We start from the raw sequence: 24,590 nt of genomic DNA on the forward strand, positions 1-24,590 counted from the left end.
GTATGGACACTGTCTAACATGCTCACAGTTACACTGCTGTGTAGAGTGTGGACATCATCGTTTAACATGCTCACAGTTTCACTGCTATGTAGAGTGTAGACACTGTCTAACATGTTCACAGTTACACTGCTGTGTAGAGTGTAGACACTGACTAACATGCTCACAGTTACACTGCTGTGTAGAGTGTGGACATCATTGTCTACCATGCTCACAGTTACACTGCTGTGTAGAGTGTGGACATTATTGTCTACCATGCTCACAGTTACACTGCTGTGTAGAGTGTGGACATCATCGTCTACCATGCTCACAGTTACACTGCTGTGTAGAGTGTAGACACTGTCTAACATGCTCACAGTTACACTGCTGTGTAGAGTGTGGACATCATTGTCTACCATGCTCACAGTTACACTGCTGTGTAGAGTGTGGACATCATTGTCTAACATGCTCACAGTTATACTGCTGTGTAGAGTGTAGACACTGTCTAACATGTTCACAGTTACACTGTTGTGTAGTGTGTGGACACTGTCTAACATGTTCACAGTTGCACTGCTGTGTAGAGTATGGACACTGTCTAACATGCTCACAGTTACACTGCTGTGTAGAGTGTGGACATCATCGTTTAACATGCTCACAGTTTCACTGCTTTGTAGAGTGTAGACACTGTCTAACATGTTCACAGTTACACTGCTGTGTAGAGTGTAGACACTGTCTAACATGTTCACAGTTACACTGCTGTGTAGAGTGTAGACACTGTCTAACATGCTCACAGTTACACTGCTGTGTAGAGTGTGGACATCATCGTTTAACATGCTCACAGTTTCACTGCTGTGTAGAGTGTAGACACTGTCTAACATGTTCACAGTTACACTGCTGTGTAGAGTGTAGACACTGTCTAACATGTTCACAGTTACACTGCTGTGTAGAGTGTAGACACTGTCTAACATGTTCACAGTTACACTGCTGTGTAGAGTGTGGACATCATCGTCTAACATGCTCACAGTTACACTGCTGTGTAGAGTCTAGACACTGTCTAACATGCTGAGCAGATGCTGGTGCCTGGAAATCTTCCTTCACTCATTGTCTGTATGTGTAAGTGCATTTCGTGTTATTTGTACATTGCATTCACATTGTGGTTTTGACATGTTACAATGTTTGTTCCATTTTCCAGATCATTCCTTCATTCAGTTTCTGGATGCAAAACAAACACTTAAGTGTTTACTTCAACAAAACCTAAACACAAGGACAGAGGAACTCTGCTGGTCCGGGGCGCTGTGTGATTGGGGTGGCCACACCTGATGTCGTGAAATGGCACAGGACTCCCCCACCATTGTTGCTTTCCCTTGAAACCAAAGACTTTCTACCTCTTTCCTTATCAAGAAATTTGTTGGGAAAAGGTGGTGATTTGGTTCCCAGGGACAGAAACAGGAACCCAGATGCTGCAGTCCTAGTAAATGGGGAAATAATTTTTAAAGAAAGCCATCAAGTTCGACATCGAGGTGTTTCTTTCCAATTTTAGATGGAGATGTAACAGTTAACTTTGAAAATTCAAACGGGCACATGATACACATCGGAGAGGAATCTACCCAGGAGGAGAATGTAGGGAAACCCGAAGAAGGGAATGGTTCTGTGTGTGAGAAAACACCACCTCGGGAGGAAAAGGCAGAAGATAAGAAAGGTAAAATCAAGAGAATCCTGTATTATCTCCTGTAGAGCAGCCCAGCATTGAGTAAAACCAGGAGCCTGCAGAGAGGAGGCTTACAAATTGGGAGAAGAGAGGAAAGGAAGCCAGGAAAGAGAGACAGCATGGCCTCCTCAGGTGGACACGTCTGTTTATAACTACGCCGTCTGCTTTAGTGTTAATAAGGAGAGCTAATTAATGGTACTGATCACAAGGATTGGGCCCTTCAGGCTTTATATTCACCTGGAAATGATCTCCTGTTCTTAAAAGCTTTCCCTCAAGGTGAAAAACCCAAGCAGGCGGAAAGTTGTTTTCACCTGTTGCTGGGCCATGGGAGCCGCTCAACAAGAGGCCATGCGTCTCCTAGCCTAGACTCCCTCTGGGACAGCAGGAAGTAGCTGATGCATCCATACACCCCAGTATTCTAAGTTCCAGACATTTCTAAGCTACGCCAATCAGGAATTCCATAAAGAGCTGTGGTTTCCATGCCACTTTCTCTGTGATCTACCGATGAGTTTGGAGATTTCACAATATGCCAGAAGCAATTAAACTATTCCCACAAAGGGTTCTCTAAAATCTTTGGTTTCTAGAGTGTGCTCAGAGTCAGATACTGTAAATACCTGTCTAATGGGGTCCTCCAGAATGTTCATGAATACCTAACAGTGGATCCACCATACAAGCCTTATACTTATGTAAACCTTGAGCTGATATCCTATAGGGAAAGGTTTAGCCATAAATATTCTAAGTAGATTTTGCCATGTGCATAGGAAGAGATCTTCAGGAAATAGTATATTTCCTGTTTTCTATAAGGTTTGTCTCTGAGTTGGTTGGCAACATTTGTCAATCTCTCTTGGATTGTGTAGATATTTTGAGAACTCTCAGAAGTTCCTTTAAGTGAATTTCTTCTCTTGATCCAAATCCTCCTGCAGACGAGAGGGAAGGGGGGGCTTTTTATTAAGTTAACCTGTTAATGTGAAGTCATCTTCCGAAAACTGAGATGCTGTAATCATTTGCACAAACAGTAATGAGCCTTCAAAAGCTTCAGTAAGCTATTGGAAACTTATTAATTTGCTGTCCCCAGATATTAAACACAGTATTTATGGGACTTGGCTTAATTGCTCCCAGTACAAGCCTCTAGTTAAGTTTATTAACACTGATGATAAGAGATTAGCTTGTACTTTTAATGATAATGTTTTGGAAACAAAATGAGAGCGCAGATAGGTTTTAGAGAGATCCAGTCGCAAGGAGTGAGTGTGGTCGGGAAGGGGACCGGTACCTGTTTTTATTTTCTTTCATTCCAACTCTGCTGTCTCAACCAACCATTACACTTCATGCCCATCTGTCCTTTGTCCCTGGTCCCTGTGGGTGTCATTCCACTCAGCGCCTGGCCAGACTTAAAAGGAAGGGCTTCGTTATCAGCATGAGAAGGTGTTGCTGACGGGTTTACGTTAGTTAACCGGGCAGGCCTTGGTGCTCTACAGAAAAGATGGCAGACCTTCCAGGCCAGCAAGTGGCTGAGAGAGGGTTTGTTCTCTTATCCCTCAACTTGGGACGTTTAGTTCTTTCTAGGCAAGGAAGTTACACGATAGCATCCGTACCTGGGGAGATGGACACAAGAGTGATGGTGTGTCATGATGCGGCAGCTGTGGCTCCCTCTGTGTGGACAGAGCCCATGCAGAGCCGTGCCACTAACCAAGAGTGATATTAAGAATGGAAGCCATTTCCTGAAGCTCAAAAGATTGTCACTCCTAAGTAATATCACAGAGAATTGGGTTAAATAGAAATTGCTTATCAATAAAGGCATGGGTTTCTTGAGCCCTAAGCTTTTTAATCTAAAAAGCCAGCCTGATTCGCTTTTGCCTCTAAGAAAATAATCAAAAGCAAAGCACATGTCAGGTGCCTCCCACCACCCTGGCTCTGTGGATGGCTTTGGTTCAGGCTATGTGGGTATTTCCGGGGTTTTGAAGGATCTTGATTCTACAGTTGGTAGAGTGACCCTGGGCCTTTTATGGCAACACTGAACTTCTTCCTCGAGGTCTTCTAGGCTCTTGGCCTCCTATTATTCTTTCTCAGTAGATGTCCTTAGATGTATGGGACACCAACTGTGATCTGCAGTCTGTTCCCAGTATAACAACATGCAATCTGAAATTGTTCTACATTGATTCCATGGCGTGATTGTGAAAGGCCTTTACTGAGGGAACACTCACACTTGGTTGTTTCATGAACAGAACTGAAAGACTAGCGTGAGCAAAACTCTAGCAGAGGCCACGAAGAGAATGAATAGGGGCCTCTGTCCAAAAGCCGATCCCCCTACGAGAACTGGTGGATCACAGGCAATAGTCATGGAATGCAGAGTTCTGAGCAGGCCACGGTACCAAAGCCAGGGAACTCTCAGTGGAGACCAGAGTTGTTTCTCTGTGCCGCATCTTTCCAAACCAAGTCCTAGGGGAGACAGAAAGGAGACAGGCAGGTAGAAGAGAGGAATTGGAACCGAAATGCATCCCAGACCAGGTGCAGGACACATGTGGTCCTGGATTGCTCTAACTGTTGACCTCAGCCCTTTACATAGAGAGCCAAGCCTGGAAGTGGAGTGGACAGCTTGTTTCCCAGACTGCTATTGTGAAGCCTCATGTCCTTCCGAAGCCAGAATGAACAGACAGACAGCTCTCTCATAACATCCCCTTCAAAGGACAATGTTCCATTACTCCACCATCAATCTGTACAAAGCTTTTGAATCATATGTTCACAGTCAAAAATATAACCTAATTCATTACCACCCACATATAAGTAAAAAGTGTTTACTGATTGTCAATACTATCAGCCAGTCACACTCATTGAACAGACACGACTTTTAAGGCATTGTACTTGATTAGATACAAATTTTCAGATAGAAGGCAATTTTACTCTAGTTAGAAAAACATACTCTTTGTATAGTCACGTGAACATGCATACATCTTAGGGATCACTAGTGTGGCAGGCATTTACGGAGCGCTCTCATGGTAGAGTTGGGAGGCTAAAGAGGAATTGCTCCATGGTTTCCAAAGAGCTGCTAGGGTTTGTGTGTGGTGTATCCACCCCGGTAGTAATTGGCAGTTTCAACTGTCAGTGAGTGAACCCACCTTTTCCCTCCGAGCCCAAAGTTGGACTGTTTTGGAGTAGTTTTACTTATTTTATTTATGCTAGAGGTTGAACTCGGGGTCTCACATAGGCTAAACTACGTGCTCTGCAACTTTAGCAGAAAGACCCAAAATGTCCCACTGGGCTTATAATATTGAAAAAAAAAATCAAGACCCCAAGTGTGCCAATCCAGACTCTCCAGGGGACCAGGCTTGATCTCCATGCAAGGTCTTGTGATAGAAACTAAAGTCACAGAGATGTGTTTAAAGAGTAGACTCAGGGGGTAGAGGTATGGCTCCGTGGATACGGTTCCTGTTATACAAAAAAGAGGACCTGAATTAGGACCCCCAGGACCCACATAAAGCCTGGTGTGATATTGCACATCTGTGACTCTAGCACGAGGTGGGGGGTATGCAAAGACAGGAGGATCCCTGGACCTTACTAGCCAGCTGGTCTGGCCAATATGTGAGCTCTGGGTTAAATGAAAGACCATATCTTAAAAGGTGGAGAGCAATTGAGCAGACACCTGACATTGGCCTCTGCTGTCTACACATATGTGCACTCACATACATACACTAGATATACATACAAACACACCATAGATAAAACAGAATACAATTCTCCTCTATGTCAAGACTGTGCTTAGTATCATTCAAGAAGTTTGTGTGTTTAGCTGTGTGTCTCCTTGCATCTTCCTCCATTCTAATGGAGTTCTCTGGCCACCTGGACCTCTGACTCATACCACGTGGGTTGCAGGAAGCACAGCCTGTTGAAGGATAAGACTCTAACATGACCAGAAAGGCAGAGTTACAAAGTTGACCCTCATAGATGCGAAGTGGTTTGAGCTGTAAGGCTGGATACAGGCAGAGATAGAAGAGGCCAATTTGGACAGCCGTACTTGGTGAAGGTCATGGCTAGGGCTAGGACAAGGGGGAACTTTAAAACATAAAGGTTTTATTGATTAGCTTCTGTAACTGAAATCACTATTTCAGCTAGACACATGGTTTGATTGACAGAGGATGGGGCTTAAGCGGGGGAGCATCCTCACTTACTGGTGACCAGAATAAGAAACAAAGCAGAAGCCGGGCGGTGGTGGCGCATGCCTTTAATCCCAGCACTCGGGAGGCAGAGGGAGGTGGATCTCTGTGAGTTCGAGGCCAGCTTGGTCTACAGAGTGAGATCCAGGAAAGGAGCAAAGCTACACAGAGAAGCCTTGTCTTGAAAAACCCAAAAAAAAAAAAAAAAAAAAAAAGAAAAAAGAAAAGAAAAAAAAGAAAGAAAGAAAAAAAGAAAAAAGAAAGAAACAAACAAAGCAGAAAAAATGGTAATGGCATATTACATATGCCATGGCCCTCTTGGTCACTCAAACATGGAAAGATCTATTCAGTAAGGGCTGATTAGTGTTGATACCGACTTTAGTTTTTATTGTGCTGAATATTAAAAGAGATACCACTTAGTGCTTTGGGCTGGAACCGTATTTTAATTTATTTCAGCCACTATTGCAAATAATACAGACGTGGGTACATAATCAACTGTCAGCATCCCCAGAGCAATGCTTGCTTCTCCTCCAGCTCTCTTGGGGTCTTCTCTTCTTATATACAATTTCTTTCTGTGAAATTGGTGCTTTGTCTTTTCGAAACTATTACGGAAGGGTACATTGTAAGGCTAAGTGAAATTTTTTTTTATTCTGCCCTTCATGAACCTAAAGCTGTGGCTCTGTTTGGAAGGGTGGAAGAAGTCACTGTAGAATTTGAAGCTGCCCTGCCCCACTGGGGGAACAACAACCAAAAAAACAAAAAAAAAAAACCCACTCTGATGATAGAAAGTGACTGCCAAGTACATTGTGTGTCACAAGCCTCCCCAGAGTCTCCCAGAGTATAAAACATACATGATTATTTTGGCCACACTAAGACTCCTGGTAGATTGGGGGTGAGTTTTAAACGTAACCGGAAGTGCCGTCGTGACTGCGGCTGTCGGCTTCACCCGTGGCAGTGTCTGTACTCCATCCATCCGTCACTCTTGAGGGGCCTTCACTTTTATTAGGTTGGTGATTGTGTTTCCTTTTGCACTCATTGCCCATGTTGTCATCCAGCAACAACAGAGCGGAGGCTGGAATAAGGATGAGGACTAGTGCACGTAGACACTGATCCTTTGTGTAATTTCATCCAGCTCACTTGTGTCACCCTTTTATGAAAGCAGTGACTGGTGGACCCCGAGAACCCTCCCAAGTATGTCTTTTGGTTTTTGTTTTGCCTCAAAACTTTGCTTCCTCTGGGGCAAACCCTGTCTGGTTCCCAAATGTCATCAAGCCACCTGTATGTATCACTGTCGCCATGTCCTTGCTCCTTGCTTTTCTATGGTGTGTGTCTGTATCAGTCTGCTCTGTTCACTTTCTCATTTGTAGAGAACACTGCAATCCACTCTGAAACACCGGCTGCTCCTGCTCTACCTCCTACAGCTCCTCCTAAGCCCAAACCCAAACCTAAACCCAAAAAATCTCCTGTGCCTCCCAAAGGGGCCACTGCTGGGGCTGGCCACAAAGGCGATGAAGTGCCTCCTAATAGAAAAAATGTCAAGGCTCCCAGTAAGCAGGCCCCTACCCTTCCACCCAAGCCAACAAGCCGAAACACAACCCGGGAGGCTGGTGAGTATGCCCTAGTGCATAATGGGATAGAGTTCAGGATGTCGGGCTCTGGGATGGGCTCTGTAGCTTCTTCTAGGAGTGTGGTCTTTTGGTGTCTTGGGGTGCAATACCAGTGAGTCACAAGAATGCCTTGGTAGCTATCTACCAAGCGAAGTTAACTTTGTTATCTTTGGAGTAACTGTGGACTGTTAATCTTGGTTTCCACAATCAATACATAAGACTCACTCCTTTAGTGTGCCTGGGAGGGAGGCTGACCCGATGAACTATATCTCGGCCTTCTGCCCGTGAGAGATTATGGTCAGCTTGTTTTCCTCTTTTAAAATCCCCTAGACTTTCATGTTACAAATATGACACAGGTCTTTGACATATTTGCTGGATATAATATCTTCAGTTATTCAATGCCCATAGTCGTCTGTCCTCTGGTAAATGATGAAAGGCTCGTATACATTGTCAGCAGCATCCCCCTACTTCCTACTCCACCTAGCATCATTTTGATGAATTGAGAGTTGCATGCTCACGGCTGCCCTCTCACACCCACCCCAGACCATCAGGTCAAAGTGTCCCAGTGTGTTGCAGTTACACGCCGTCATTACAGATCATGAATGGACGTTTGCAACTTCATATATTTGTCAACCTTACCTGCTTAATGCAGAGTGCAGATTCCATTCTTCCCGTGGAATAAAGATGCCACCCACCTCTGTCATCTAACTTTTAAAAGGACATGAATCAAAATTCCCACGCTCCACGGCTTTTCCCCATTAATGTGTGCCATAAGAATTCTTTTGTACTGTAACAAATCTTATTTCCCTTAAAATCGGCAGTGGCTTTCCAGAAATTAACTGCAAGGATTTGCCTTGGTGTTGATCTTTTTCCTCTTGTAATTTATATTCGTCATACCGAAATTCAAAGAACGGTTTGACTTGCAATGTACAGCTCTCTGAGTGGAAGTAGACCTCTCCCGAGGTTCCTCTCTTCTGAGCTTTGATCTGTGGTGCACAGGCCTCTTCTAATCTCTCTAAAGTAAACTATCTGAGAATGATGAACCAGCAGTACCTACAGGTCATTGCCTTGGGGACTCGGTATCTTTTCATAGTGGAGTCTGTGTGTCGCCCATGGCCTTACAAAGCCTACTGTGGTATGTGAAGTGAGACAGACACTCAGCTTCTAAATAAGGAGAATTCCCAAACCATCACTTTGCCCTTGGGAATGGAGACCCTGTCTTGCACACACTTCCTTCCTCGCTCCTTCTCTAGGTGGCGCGAGCTCACTGTAGACTCGGTTCAGATTCTGGGAAGAAAGCTGATGATAAAGACTAGACATAGCATTCGTGGCATATCTGAGTTATCTATGTATACTTTCTGGAAGATTAAGTATGTACTTACGGTGTTCCGAAGAGGATGGTAAACTAGAGAACTATCATGTTATCTGTTGTATTCATGTAAAAGACGCAGGGCTCTTTGTATAAATGAATGTGGCCGCCTTCTAGGACTGTCACCGAGAAGCAGGGGCAGCATTGAGGCTCTTGATTTTCCATTGCATTTCTTGCATTCTGAAAACAGCCGTCACCTAATTGTTTTTCCTCTGAGTGTAGAGGCCCCATTGAACCACCTTGTCAGTCTAGAACATCATTGGTTTTGCCAGGATTTTGTCTTTCTCATTGTTGCTATTAAAAGTGATTTTACAGCACTCGGGAGGCAGAGGCAGGCGGATCTCTGTGAGTTCGAGGCCAGCCTGGGCTACCAAGTGAGTCCCAGGAAAGGCGCAAAGCTACACAGAGAAACCCTGTCTTGAAAAACCAAAAAAAAAAAAAAAAAAAAAAAAAAAAAGTGATTTTAATTTAAAGAGGAAATTTCTTTTTTAAAGAAGTTTCTTCTCAACAAATCCCTCTCATGTTAGAAGAGACTTTAGAAGCAAAGATTACACATTGCCCCTTATCTACTTATTATCAACAAAAGGCTGGGATGTTAGGTTTCAAACCTTTCAAACATAGCTTGAATTTTCACTCCAGGCATTGGGAAAAAGATATTTTTCTTTACAATGGGATGGCACTAAATATTTTCTGTCCAAAAAATGAAAATTTTCAAAAATGTTAAAATTGACACTATTAGAATGGATATAAAGAAGAGATCTGTTTAAATTAATTAGGAAAATAGTTGAACATGTTTAAGCACAAGACCCTTCATGTCTTTGTTATTTAAAAAATCAATTTAGAGTGGGGTTAGATTTTTCTTAATATGGTTAATGAATTTAACTTGTAATCAGAGATTATCAGATTCATTAAATCTATAGATAAGCCCAGATTTGGCAAAGGGGAAATCCAACTAGTTTGTGTATCTAAAATAGTAATTACCCTAACCAGAGACTCCTTGTAAGCCCGAAGCTTGTCACTAAATAAGATGAGCTTCTTTACATGTCAAAGTTAATGACATCATATGTCTCATTGTCTGTTCCTCTGTTTGTGCTTCATTTCAACTCTCTCATTGACGTCAATAAAGTTGCCTCCAGAGGTAAGTCACTGATACCTGTGTGCTGTATGGGATGGCCGTGGAGTATTAACAAGACATTTATTGATAGTTGTGTCAAAAGGAAACTGTAGCCCCCTCTTGGAAGGTAAGAATATGTAGCACTATGATAGAAGAGATATTTGGAGAAAATACAGATCAGAAAGGCCGTGAAACAAGAGAGTATTCATGTGGGATTTTTAAATGGATATCCTAGGGTGACGTAAAGAAAAATTAAAACATATGCATGTAATTGAAAGAAAGAAAGAAAGGCCACCTAACTTGTTTTCCTGCAGATTACTTAGTTGATGTCAGCTCTATCCAGAAGTCAGCAAAGGTGCTCTGGCTGCCCTTTGCAGACCTGCCTGGAACTTTAAAGAATAAAAATAACTAGGTAGTCAAGGAGGTTGGGATTGGAAATTCTGGGACCAAGCTGAAGTGGTGTGCACTCATGGTCCCAGCTTCTCCGGAGGTAGAAACAAGTGAATCACTTGAGCCCAGGAGCTCAAAACCAGACTGAGTAACTGACACAGGAAGATCGTCTCAGGGGCATGCGCATGAGGAACCACACGGACATAGACACGCATGCATAGGCATATTTGTGCATGTGCTAGAGTCATGTTCTTCCTCTTCAGATTATTTAGATTCTACCCATGTAAATACTTCCTTTAACCACAGCAACCATTTTGTTCCTTGCGTTTTGGTGTTTTGAGGTGGGGTGACTTTCTGCTGTGACTGTCCCCTCTCTGTCCCCCCTCACCACAGCAGGTGGAAGTGTAGGCCAGCAGGACAGACTTCCTCCCCCCGGAGCTTTGGGAACAGTTGCCTTGGAGTTTACCACTTTGCAGGTAGTGGGATAAATTAATTTGCTTGTGACCCAGAAAGAGGCTGGCAATATATACCCTGCTTCTTCTGAATATGGGCCACTTCTCCATCCCCAGAAAGAAACAAGGAAAGAATGTCATTGTGAAGCGCCCATTGGTGTCCTACAGCCCGCTTACCAATAGTGGCTGTCCCCTTCATAGGCCCAGGTGTCTTCTTCAGAGTCTCTAAGAGTGGCTCAGGACAAAGAGCCGCTGTCCTGTGTTAGCTGTTTCTGGTGAAGATGGAGGAGAGAGCTTCTTGCCCTTTAGTTTTATTTGAATGTCACATGTTCCTTCTCGCATGAGAGACCTGGAGGGGACAGAAAACAAGACCATCGTCACTATTGACCCATTTTCTTAACATTCATTGATCCAATGTATTTTAAAGGGAGCATTTTAAATATCATTGGCAAATGCAACTTGATCACTTAAAGAGGATTGCGTTCTCTGATTTTTAATGCAAAAATCTCTCTGTTTTAGCTGGTTCTTCTCACCCGAAGAAAACAGCTGGCACTAAAGCATCCGCCTCAGCATCTGCCCCCTCCACCTCCTCTCATTCCAAAGTGTCCAAGGAGCCAGTTGCTAGCAAAACGGGTATCGTGGGGACGGCAAGGGGCAAGAAGAAATTTGGCAAGCAGCCGGCGGCCTCCCGACTCTCCTCGGACACCACCACCGCGGACGCATCTGGTCTTAAAGGAGAACCCTCAGACACCGGGATAGAGAGTCTCACACAAGAGGAGACTGTTGCTGGAGCTGAGGAGCAGGCCACGGGCAAATCCAAGGCTACTGTCCTTCCACCTCCCGTGGCACCACTGCCTTCCCCACCCGTCCTTCCTCTGCCCCTTGAGGATCAGTGCACTGTTGCCTTGGACACTCCCATGGTCCCGGTCAGTGATGGACCTACCCTGCCTGGCTCTGCCTTAGACCCAAGTCAGCTCCTCTGGACTGAAGAGCAGGAGAACAGCGCTGGCTTAAGTGGTACCAGAGAACAGGCACAATGGTGAGTTGGAACACAGACCCTATGTTCTAAGTATCACAGGCCACTAGAGTATTTTCTTGGAGTAAAGAATATAGTCTGCTCCTGTCTGTATTAAACCTGCTGGATGTTAGATAAACACGCCCATAGTCTAATTGTGGAGTTCCTATAGGCTGTGTGGAAAATCACGGTGATGATGCTAACAAATACACTTCAGCTCTATGCCTTCCAAGGATGTTTAGAGCCTCTATCAGCATGGCTCATCATTCTTTGTCTTCTACCTAGACATCTTCCTTCCTTTTCCCTCTGGTACTTGTTTTCAACCTTTATCATTTGGTCCAGATCACTCATCCCTGCTTGCTCACCTTCATCTCACTGTAACAACCTAGCTGTCTTCCCCAGGAAAAGTAAAACCAGCAGTAAAGAACTCTAAAATTCTGCATCTCCTCATACCAAGACTAGAATGACCCCTTTCTCTCCAATTCTCCACTGAATCTAATTTCTTCTGTGATGTCTTCTAACGCTTGTTGACAGACTGGTAGGAACTACTTTACTTAGAAAAGTTTTCCTACATATAAGGTAGAAGTAAACAGCATGTCTTATTTACCTCTATGTTCCTAGCAACCGGCATAGAGTCCAGTGCACTGTGGGCTGTCAGTGTATGCTCACTGGATTGTCACATGACAGTGAGAAAGTGAGCCAAGGTCAGCCTACATCAATGACGAAGGGGAGAGGCCTCTGACGATGGATTCCATAGATTCTAAAAAAGGCCCCATCGTCTTAGTTTTATTCAAGAAAATAACAAAATAAAAGGCACAAAAGGACGTGCTCTTGCACTTTATGGGCTACTGACCCATCATTGTCCAGCTGCCCAATCCAGAAACCTAGAGCTTATCAGGATCTTTAACATCCTTTACCTATGCCACTCAAACATCCTATAAGTATGCTCTTAAAGTTGAGTTAGACAGATTAGACCTCCTGCCCCACAGGTATGAGAAGCAAACTAGCAGAGTCTGTAATAGATGCAGTCATCAGTTCTGCCTAGGGAAGACTCAGCTCGCAAGTCGAACCCATTTTCGGTTTCTAAAAATTATTTTCAATCTTTGAGTCATTTACTAGGATCCATTTCAAAAAATTTGTCATGTTAAGCACTTAAAAATGCTCAGTACATTAATTAGGTTGGCTTTGATCAAGACACTTTTAAAATTGTTTAGTTGTTGATAGTATCACCCTTCATCCATTGATTACTTGATCAATGTGGAGAGCCAAGCACTGTCCAGTATCATTTAATTCATGTAAGCTTTCTCTTGAATATCTCTACTTTATAGATCTATTTTTTTTAATTTAAAACCCTGCAGCTGAGAGAGTTCGAATAGTTTGCTTTAGAGGCATTGCGAGGTTAGCCATGGCCGAGTGAGAGGCCAAAGCTAGCGCTCCACACCAAACCCCAGGCCGGGGACAATTTTCTGTCTTCCAAAATAATTGCATCAACTTCTGCTCTTTTTTTTTTTTTTTTTTACTCTAACAGTTTATTGGTTCCTTATTTTTATCATTTGGAGAAGTCTCACTTGAAGCAAAAGCAAGGGGTGAGAAATAAATAGCAAATTACAAATCATTTGCCTGACATTTTAGTAAAAGCTCTAACAGGCAGAAGACATTGAGATAATGATATGCTTTGTTTGTTTGTTTGTTGTTTGGTTTGGTTTGGTTCTTCTGAAACAGAGTTTCTTTATGTTACCCTAGTTGTCCTGGAACTCCCTCTGTAGACCAGGCTGACCTTGAACTCACAGAGGTCCGCCTGCCTCTGCCTCCCGAGTACTGGGATTAAAGGCGTGCGCCACCATTGCCTATGCAATGTACTATCACCGACTGTGATAGGCTATCTTTATTGGTCTGTTTGGTGATGCTGTCATAGACTACCCGAGAGAGGGTAATTTATAATGAATGTGCATATATTGACTCAAAACTCTAGAAGCTGAGAATTCTATATCAAACGCCAGCATTTAATGAGAAAGTTTTCGCTGCGGAAGGTGGCCGGGCCAAGAGAGCAAAACAGCCACCTCTGTCCCAAGAGCTCTTTCTGGAATGGAGTTCATCTATTCATTATGGCTTTTGCCCTCAGGAGGCCTTGCCTTCCAGTGCCAGGGCATGGAAGATGAAGTCCTCGAGACTTGAATTCCAAGGGACACATCCAGATCCTCCCAGCAGTGTCCATACTGCTCCAAGCACGCAGAACACCTTCCTGTAGCTGCAGCTTTGCCTAGCACTGCCGTTACTTCCAACCTGCACACCGAATGTGTTCTTTTGCAGGGTGTAGTTGGTGGGGTTTGTTTGCTCTGTGCTGGGCATATGCCGTAAGTAAGCACCAACGGCATACATGTGAGCAAAACAAGCTAGTTCCAAATAGTTCAGTTTAATCAAAATATTGACCAGTGTGCTCAGGAAATGTGTGCTTAAGACAAGATCTTCATTTTGGAAAGTGGATGCGGTATATAGATCTGGTTTTGATATTTTGAAGAGAAAGGCGACTTTGGGGTAGCTGTAAGTGTCCAGAGAGATCATATCCATAGGCAACCTGAATCCCAGTTCATCTCCATGATCATTTAGAGACTGTATTGATTGTGCTAAGTGCCACACTTTATACTAGGAACTGAATGTCTTTGTTATCCCAGATACAGGGAGAATTTTTAAATAAAGAAATAAACATAAGCTTTCCATTTCCAGCGATGCCGTGAGTACAGGGAGTAAGCTTGGGTCTCATTCGACATTGAGGCATGGATCACATACTTCCATCGGCTAGGGTAACTCTCAAAGTTTCCTAGAAGAACCCATTTTCTTCTTAGTATATTTTAAAAATTTAAAAAGTGACATTATGATGCATTCTTCAGGGGTAGTTTGGATTTGCCCTTGACTTAATGAGCCTGGAAAATGTAGTGTCTCAGATTTTCTCCCAAACTCTCCCTCTTTCAAGTGGAATTTTGAATTAGAGTTTTTGGCTCTCACTCACTTGCTTTCCTTAGAACTTTCCCTTGGTTATATTTAGTCACCCAATGTGTGAAAACTCTGTCATAGTATGAAAAGCCTTCTGTTTGGGGTACAAATATCAAAACTTGAAATAGGGCTGGTGGTTGTATATAAAAATACCTCCCTTTCTTCCTATCTTACAGGCTGCTGTTTAGTAGGCCTTTATGCATTTACAGCTCTATCCATAACACAGACGTCTCTGTAATGCAGGGCAGAAAAAATTCAACCCATTTGAGGTCATATTTAAAAATGACTTGTGGAGTCCCCTCCACAAAGATTTATGTAATGTTCAATGTTGTCCAGTGTTCTCAAGAACCATAAGGGTTGAGGTGTGAGCTGACCAATGCAGAGGTGGAGCAGAGTTAATATTAACTAATTATAATAATCATATAATATAACATTTAGTAAGTAGACTAGCTGTCTCAGTCTGGATCCCACACTCCACTGACCAGGTTGGGTGGGCTACTTACTTCCAGCCTTTCTTGGACCCATGCTGTAAATTCTCTAACCATATTATGGTTTTAAATAGTTATGAGTTGTAAATAAATGTTGCTGAACTCTGCAAACTGCAAAATACTATACCAATGGCAAAATTAAAATAATTAGTGTAATAGATTAGTGACTAATGGCATGAGTAACAGGATTGAGCCCTGAAGTACCTCGTTCTGCTGTATGCAGAAGCTATTATTAATTGACAAACCTTTAAACATACTGTAGTTGCCCATAGTGACAGTCTCCTCAAAATAGAATAGCTTTCTGCAGCAATCAACTAATAATCTAGACTATGGAAAAGTTGTCTATAAAAAATAAATCTTCTCTTATTTACAATGACACTTCATTCTGTGTTATCTCCCAAAAAGTGAACATAGAATTACCATATGATTCAGAAATTCTCCTTCTGTGCCTGTAGTTCAAAGAATTCAAAGTGGAGAAGTATTTTGTACACCAGTGTATATAGAGTGAATATACAGTAACCAAAAGACAGAAACAGCCCAACTGGGTATTGACTGGTAAATGAGTAAACATGATGTGGCATGTGCACACAATATCATATCATCCAGCCCTCAACAGGAAGGACATTCTGACACTGTTATGACATGGATGTCCTTGACATTGCATTAAGTGCAATAAGTAAACCCAGAGGTTTGTATAATTATCCTTCTATGAGGTTCATAAAATAGCATCATAGACACAGAGAGTGGAATGGTGGTTTCTGAGGGATAGGAGGTGTGGGGAATTATTAGTTGATGGGGACAGAGCTTCAGTTTAGAGAGATGAACAGGTTCTGGAGATGCATGATGATAATTATACAACAAGATGAATGTACCTAATACCATAGGTACAGTCATAGGTACAACAAGATGAATGTATCTAATACCTTAAAAATTATTGAGATGGGAAATTTGGGGTTATGTATTGGTGAAATTATTAAGGCCACTCCATGTAGTTAAAAGAGAGGTTTATTTTATGGGGTAACTTACAAGTGAAGGGATAGTTTACAGGGTCAGGGAAATGTGTAGCACAGTCCGGCGGTGTTCTCTGGAGAACTCTGCTCGGTCTAACTCCAGTGTCCAGGGTCCAGGAACCAAGAGAGCCAGCGCATCCAGACCTCGGGTCTCCCGGAGCCTCCCTTGGCCCCACCTTGTAGGCCTGACAGTTGCAGAAGCCTCAAAAGGGGTTGGAACTTCCAGATCAAAGCTGGAATGGCTACCCACTACAGTTATGTATATGCCACATAATTAAAAATGCGATTTCAGGGACTAGAGAGACGGCTCAGGTAATGTGGGTAAAAAGACCCTAACTCAGCCCTAGTACCCATGTAAAAGCAAGGCTTGGAAGTCCACCTATGGAACACCAGTGCTGGGAATAGGAAGGCAGCAGCGACAGGCAGATCCCAGGGGCTTGCTGGCCAGTCAGTCTAGCTGGAATGCTAAGTTCCAGGGTTAATGACAGTCCCTATCTCAAAAACTAAGAATGATAGAGGAAGACATTCAAAATTAGTGAACACACACACACACACACACACACACACACACGCACACACACACACACACACACACACACACACACACACGGAGATTTCATATGCCCCTTTGAAAGCAACATAGGCTGTTGGGTTCTTTCTAAGAAAAGAAAAGAAAAATGGAGATTCTTGGAAGTGCCTGGGTTTATAACCACAAAATTGGCTCTAAATGCCTTTTGTTCGACTAGTGAAGTGTGCCTGTGTGCGTCAGTCAAAACATTTCCTGGTTGTATTGTTGTTGTTTGTCTTGGGGGAAGGTTGGGGGTTGGTTTTTCATTTTTCATTTTTTTTTTGTCTGTGAAAACACCAAATGTGAATTCATCTATTTATATCAGAATGTATTTGAGGTGGGGGTGGTCTTCTATATCTGACAATAATGATTACACTATTTTTTTTTTAAATTAAATGTTTTAGTCGTCCCATGCATATTCTACTTTAGTCTTGGAAAATGGGTGAGGATTGCAGAGACCTTTACCCATCGGAATGACAAAGCGATATTGCCCCTCCCCCAGGATATTACCTTTCTTCTGAAGCTTATATCTAACACTCTGCATCTTGGGTGTTCCTCTAGTCCTGTAAGAGGCAGTCTTATAACATGAAGAAATGAAGGCACAGAGAAGATCCAGGATTTGTGCCTGTTGGCCCACTGGCTGGGGGGAAAAATGGGGTTTATTCTAAATAAGTAAGAGGTGCGCTTTCCTGGGTGACACCCTTCTGGGTGCTGGGAGGGAGAACACTGAATCCTGTTGGTCAAAGGTGTCGTAGGAGCAGAAGGCAGACAAGTCAGGGTGCTAAGCTCCACAGTGGGTGGCTGTGAGAGCAGAAGAGTGGGGTAAGGAAGTCCACTGAATGATCCAGAGACCTTCGTGGAGGAGCTGAGAGTTAGGTTTAGACTTGGAGAGCCAATAAGAAGTGCAGACAGAGTCAAGGACCATGGAGCTTCTCACTCATTATTGTTGTGATTGTGTATGTGTGTGTGTGTGTGTGCGCGCGCGCTGAGGTTATGGACAAGCATTGCCACAGCTGGGGATTGAAAGCTCACTCAGGTAGTCAGGCATGTGCAGCAAACACGTTGCTGAGTGAGCTATCCCTCCGCCCGCCCTAACCTACTACTCTTTCTCCTACTGCCCCATTATTTGTCGACAAATATGTTTGCAAAGTTCAGTTTTCACCTTGATCATCTAGTGATATATTAGATATCATCTAGGGATGCCTTCTCATTTTGCAACTGAGGACTATAAAACCTCAACAATTAAGTAAGGCATCAGAGAACTTCCATGTTGATGAGGTTGGTTGGCCGTCCCATGTTGCATTTCTCCCATCCCCGGCATGAAGGTAGTTCATGACACTAGCATGCTTTGTATAGTGTTGTTATTCATGAGGATTGCTCTGCACTTCATGTTACCCTCTGCTTTTTTTTTGACCCTTCATAGTTTTACAACCAAAGATGAGCTGGGGAAAGCTGGACCTCTTGGGCAGATGGGAGACTCTTCAGAATCCTTCAGTGCCCCGGAGGATGAGGCCCCAAGAGAGTACCAGTCCAACGACTCTGACTCAGATGGACCCATCTTGTACACTGATGATGATGAGGAAGAGGATGATGATGATGATGGCAGTGGAGAAAGTAAGAAGTTTTCTAAGAAGTAGAGGAGTCGGTGGGGTACAGAGGGCCACCTCCTGTGCAGCACAAAAGCCTTGTCAGCCGCCACCACCTACCCTTTTCCTCCCTCACCTTCTCTCAAATTAGAAATATGGCTGTCCTAGCTAAAACTGGTGGCGAGCCTCTAACCCCAGCAACATGGGAGGTTGGGGCAAGACCATAGCAAGTTCAAAGCAAGACTTGGGTACAGAGCGAGTCAGGGCTAGCCTGGGCAACTTCATGAGACCATGTCTCAAGCTTAAGTGTAAAAACAGGCTTGGAGGATAGCATAATTCCATAGGTTCGATTCCCAGTACTGAAAAAAAAAAGTGTGCCCGTCCCGAAATTTAGCTCATGATGACAGCTATTTTCAGAAGAGGATACTACATAGATGTGTCACACCTTTGACAAATGAGTTAGACTAAATGTTTGTCTTGATACCAACAATCTAAGCTTTCTAAGAACAGAGGTTTTGTTTTGTTTTTTTCTTTCTATGCAAGTCAAAGGTGGCCATCCCTCCAGGTATGTTCTTGAAGAAAGGGTGTCATGGGCAACGGTGGGGGTTCCTTGGCCTGCTGGACGTGTTAGGAAATTTCACTCATTGTATGCTGTGGCTTAAAGAGAGAGGAGAGGGGAGTGAGTCATGAATGACAAACACTTTTTTGGAATTAAAAATTCTCACTCGTCCACCATTGCAAAGATAGGATGTCTTCTAGAAAGGAAGGATCCCAAAGGGGAATGAAGGCCATGGACTGTGTCTAATTAGATGACTGGAGTGTGCTGTTAAAATGTTGTTATTGTTTTAAACTTAGGAGGAGCGTGATGTAGGAGGAATTCACTGTGGAATTGAATTTATAGATGATTAAAAGTTATTAGTATATTAGTGATTCAATGGAAATGTATTAGATTTCCTCTCTGTAGCATCCATCTGATAGCTACTGCCTGCTGGGAGTTTAAGGATGCCTGGGTGACTAAGAGTTAAAGCATTTGTATATAGGGTAGGCTCCTTGCCAGCATGACGCCTGGCTCGGGGGAAGGGGATGACAAGGATTAACTGTACAGAATAAAGAGCGAGGATAAGCTTTTGACTTGAAAAGAAAGCAAAAGTGTTGTGCAATCACTGATTTCCATGATCCACCAAATCAGCAGAATAAACCTCAACTATCTCCGTCCAGATGATGAGGTGATACTTCCAAGCTTGTACGGCTTTTTTTTTTTTTCAGAACATTAAAAAAAAATACTTCAGTTCTTTTTCAAAATGAATTATCTCCAACTCAAAAATCCCTCCCCCGCTTTCGACTGATTAAGTTTCCCCTCTTGCACGCAAGTAAAGAATTTGGCTCAGGTCCTGTTAAAGTCCAGCCACGTGTAACCAAAGCCCTGCTAGGGTAAAAACTGATGTACCTATATTTCTGCCCCTTTTCAATCTTCAGGTGCTTTGGCAAGTAAGATACGACGAAGGGACACTCTTGCCATAAAACTTGGCAACAGACCATCCAAAAAAGAACTGGAGGATAAAAACATCCTGCAGCGAACATCTGAAGAAGAAAGGCAGGAAATAAGACAGCAGATCGGGACCAAGCTAGTCAGGTACTTGCTGGCAGTGTGAGTGCAGGAGTGACTGATTGTAGTCATCCCAAAGTCTCCTGTCTGCCTGGGGTCTTGGTGAATTCACCAGGTTCAGGGGCTCCTGTCCAATCCAGTCTTATAAATGTGGTCTCAGATGATGAACCAGCCACTCAAAAGATTTGCCCTCTGGTCAGTTAGCCAGTAGCTTTGAGATCTCCAGAACGTGTAGCTCAGAGGTAAACAGACTTTAAAAAAAAAAAAAAAAAAAAAAAAAAAAGATCAGTTATGAATTCTCAGGCTTTGATGGCCAGCTGGTCTCTGTTGGAGTTATTCAACTGTGCCATTGCATAACAGAAGATGTAAATAACATATACACAAATAAACACGAGAGTGCGTCCATAAAATGCATTTACCAAAAGGGGTAGCACAGGGGATCTGGCTTGCAGTCCGCAACTTGCCCAGTCTCTGTTCTAATCTGAGGACTTACTGAGATTTATGTGAAAAGTGTGAGGTTCCATCCATCATGTGGGCTGTGAGACTGGAGAAATACCAAGCTCACTGGCCTAGCCTTGTCCTGGTCAGATAAGCATAGCCCTCTGTCCAAACACCACCCTTTAGCTTGGGATGAGTGAGCCATCAGGCATCACTCCTCTCTCCCTGCTGCCCATGTGTGCTCTAGGCCTTCTGTTTTTTGCCACGAGTGACTTCAGAAGTCCATTGAACCGGGATTTTGAATAGCAGTTCGTTCCTAGGACAGAACTGTTTCTGATACCAGCTTGAGCACACGCAAGTGTCACTGGTTTCTGCTGGTTTCTCTCACTCTGCACACCGACCAAGGTCTATCACTAGGAGAAGAGAACCAGATCAGGATATGAAGATGGGAGGAAGCTGCTGCCCTTGCTTAGAAGCAGGAAGAGGTTCGGACCAGGGCTGCCAGGGAGTATTGCTGTTCTCCATAGGGAGAGAATCTCCAAGGCCCTTCTCTGCTAAAAGGGAGACTTTCAGGGATAGCACCTGTGGCTCCTATGGGAAGGGAAGGCTCACCTCCCTAAGGAATCCAGGAGGAGGCCTAGGGGTGTGCTGTCGCCAGCTCCAGCAACTCCCTCTAGGACTCAAAAAGAAGTCCTGAGTACTTTGCCAATGATCTCCTTCTCACTGGAGTGTGTTCACCTCAGCCCTAAGCCTGGACCATTTCCTGCCTCAGGAAAGAGCTAGCAGAAGTCAAAGGAACTTCATGTCAAATTAGTCTTCTTAATGAGTAAAAGCAGGGGCCCCTGAGGCCTCAAGAGATGAAGGGACTTTCTGGAAACTGTACAGTTTCTTTATAACAGAAGCAAGTTAGGATCACTGTTCATCTATGATGGATTTCTTTTATTCCATCTCTTCTACACCACATACATGCAAACATGTGACAAATGTGTTTTATTATTTTATTGCCTTTGTTTATGCTTTGTTGTGAAAATTTTTAATCATTGAAAAATAATGCATATAAAATGATAGCAAAATAGGGTAAGCTCCCTTAAATGCAAAGAATATTAGTATAGTTTATCATCGTAAAGGATTTTTAAAAAGTGAACACTGTGCCAGGATAATCGCTCACTTAGTAAAGCATTTGTTGTGCAAGCGTGAGCCTGGGCTCCATCCTCAGCTCCTAGGTAAAAATTGTATTATCTCACAAAAACCTGAGACAAGCCAGAATTAAAGGTTTTTTATAAATTATGCTAAATACATTAGTACCTAGAAAAAAACCTAAAATCATTTTTTAAATGAGCAGAGTTTCCCTACTCTTTTCCTACTAAATGTCTAGTCATAGTTATTTGTAATGGAAAAAAGCTATACATTATAGGAACAAAATACTGTTATTATTCCTATTTATATGCCTAGAAAACTCTGAGAAAGATAAAACCGCTACATCGTAACTTCTGCAAGTCCAAATATCTGAGGTTAATCAATGAACATGAGCATCATGGTAACACTGTCATCATAGTAATACAGACATTGGCACAGAACAGGAGAATATTGCAAGTGGGAGAGACAGCGGTCACAGTATTTTCAACAGCCTTTTTAATATAGCCAACTGTTTGTTTAACAGTTGAGGCTCCAAACACTTCCCGTCCAGACAACCACCACGATGGATGGAATGAATTTAGAAAGGAGAGAGAGAGAGTAAACATTTGTATCCGTGAGGAAAACTCATCAGGCAGGTTGACCAGATGTCCTCCTAGTGTGAAGTTTGAAGGAAAGTAGCTGCATTTTACAGAATCAGAGCATTGAGGATGTTTCAGTTTTATGAAAGGGAACCAGACAAATGCCATTTCTTCCTATGTGAGCTAAAGAAAGATCCAAGCTAATTCACTGAGATGCAATGAAAGACCCTTGAGGGCATGTTTCAAAGATGCTTAAGGGTGTGAATGATAGACTCAATAGTGAGAGAAGACTTGGCATAGTCAGAGTGTCCGGGCTAGGGTGGAGCCCAGATGTAGAAGAATTGCTTAGCAAAAATAAGACCCTAGGTTTGATCCTTAGCACTGCAAATGAACAAACTAATGAATGAATGAATGAATGAATGAATGAATGAAATGTGACCTTATTTAGAACTGAAAAAAAAAAACTACTGGCAAAAAATATATCTAAAACAAGATAGAAGAAAGCCATTGCTTGATGCCATTCATAAAACAGTTCTTATATTTAAAGCTCTTACTGCTTGTATCACATCAAGAACCTAGTAAAATGAAATGTTTGCTTTTGTCTTTAATTGTATACACTAACTGAACCAGCAAAGCACAATTAAAAACAAAACCTGAGTTTATGGGGAAAGAGCATACGTTGTTCTTGATCAGTATTTTTGAAGCAGTTTAGCACTGTGATAAAAATACCTATAAAGGTATTTCTTTGCATAATAATTCTATTTGGGGAACATATGAATGGAGGGGAGGATCTACAATGATTTATTTGAAGGACTTTTTATAAAGATATGTGTTATAAGCCTGTGGATAGCAAACAACAAGTTAAAACAAACCAAGAATGAACCAAGTAGACAAAACCAGGACACTGATAGAGAAAAGTGGGGGAAAAAATAGCAGTGTAGCATACTGTCACTGAACATCAGTCTTCTATCAGTTTCATCAGGGATTTATTGGAGATAATGCTCAGGCTTCCACGGGAAGAGCAGAAGTGTGAGCATAGATTAGAATGGGTGGAGATGTCTCCATTTCAGTCCTACACATCCACCTGGGGGACCACCTCTATCTTTTATGAACTAGTATTCAAATGCTACCCATAAAATATTTAATATCTTTGTGAGTACAGACATGATCTATAGCTTTAAAATTTTTTAATATAGTAGTGTTTGTTCTTAGTAAGATATAAATGTTAAAGAGTTGCTTTCAGTGAACACAGCACACCTTATGCCAGTGAACAGCTCCCACAGTTCAAGCTTAGATAACACAGTTTAAGTCCAGTGAGACTGGAGCGGATCTTGACCCCAGCGTTTGCTCATGTTTTAATTTAAGCAAGTCAGTTCATCTCCCTTTCTTTGTCTGCAAGGTGGGAGCTGGCCCTTGCCTTGCTGAATTGTTTTGAGGATTCCCAACACTTTAAGCATCTAGTATGATACAAGGGCTGTTTGATACTCTCCTGTGGGGCTAAAAAAAACCCAGAGGCTTTCACTCTTAATGCCAGCCAACCGTCAAGGTCCCATGTTAATCAACTGTAGGATTTTAGAAGGTAGGAAAGGAAAAGAAAGCATTCCAGAAGAAGGAAGTTCCTTCAGGAAGAGAGAGCTAGCACACTTGGGACAAACTGTAGACCATGGACAGCACATACACATAGCACACAGTGTAGTCATGACACAGAATCCAGCTGCATAGGTACCATTGCTCCCTGGAGCCTTTTGTGGACTCAGCCCCTCACCTTAATTTCAGAGTGGTCCCAATGGAGATCTAACTTCAATGAAAATTTGAGAAAACATTTGAAGGATAACTAGTTGGTTGTGGTCCCAACATTTAGAGTTGGCTGTGTCTAGTAACTATATGTATATTCATCTTAACTTACACAAACTCAGCTTACATCCTGAGGCAATCTTTCACAGCAACAAACAACAAATTAATCATGTAAAGAAGACCAAGAACAAAGTTATAAGGAGTTTCTAAGAGTTCCTGGTCTCTTGTAAAGCAGTTAACTACTAATCCTGGTGAGCCTGGCTTATCTCAACAGCAGGGAAGAAAGGGGCCGCATAGCTTAAGATAACGCTGTATGGAATATGTTCACTTGCAGTGCCTGACGCAGGCTTTCCCTTCAAACCCTGAGCAGCATAGATTGAGCAACTCATACATTGGCGTGAACTTTGCGGCAGCAGCAGATTTGAGGCCCCAGTACCCTGTACATTAATTAAGCAAGCTATCAGCTCAGCTGCTGTAACATGTCAGGAATACCGGAGTTCAAGCAATGTATGTTGATTTCTTTCATACCAGACAGTCAGAGGAAGCCGGACCACCCAGCATGATGGGAAATTTCTCCTCCTCTTCTCATAGACCTAACACCCCAACTCCTGTTTT

At 42.8% G+C, this 24,590-nt stretch overlaps 1 protein-coding gene across 13 annotated transcripts in view; it reads left to right on the forward strand.

The window, feature by feature from the left end:
* Phactr2 (phosphatase and actin regulator 2) overlaps positions 1 to 24,590 on the forward strand; it is a 270,721-nt gene that overhangs the window by 212,054 nt on the left and 34,077 nt on the right. For 8 of the 13 annotated variants that reach the window (XM_076552729.1, XM_076552728.1, XM_076552730.1 and 5 more), the window contains exons 4-7: positions 1,517 to 1,675; positions 11,284 to 11,803; positions 18,260 to 18,450; positions 19,899 to 20,055. In XM_076552729.1, the coding sequence (XP_076408844.1) occupies positions 1,517 to 1,675; positions 11,284 to 11,803; positions 18,260 to 18,450; positions 19,899 to 20,055 (1,027 nt within the window). Of the gene's footprint in view, positions 1 to 1,516; positions 1,676 to 7,199; positions 7,440 to 11,283; positions 11,804 to 18,259; positions 18,451 to 19,898; positions 20,056 to 24,590 lie in introns of all 13 variants that reach the window. The other 5 variants (XM_076552736.1, XM_076552733.1, XM_076552738.1 and 2 more) reach the window with 2 other exon arrangements.

Source organism: Peromyscus maniculatus, chromosome 16, assembly GCF_049852395.1.
Source record: "Peromyscus maniculatus bairdii isolate BWxNUB_F1_BW_parent chromosome 16, HU_Pman_BW_mat_3.1, whole genome shotgun sequence".
Taxonomy (NCBI): domain Eukaryota; kingdom Metazoa; phylum Chordata; class Mammalia; order Rodentia; family Cricetidae; genus Peromyscus; species Peromyscus maniculatus.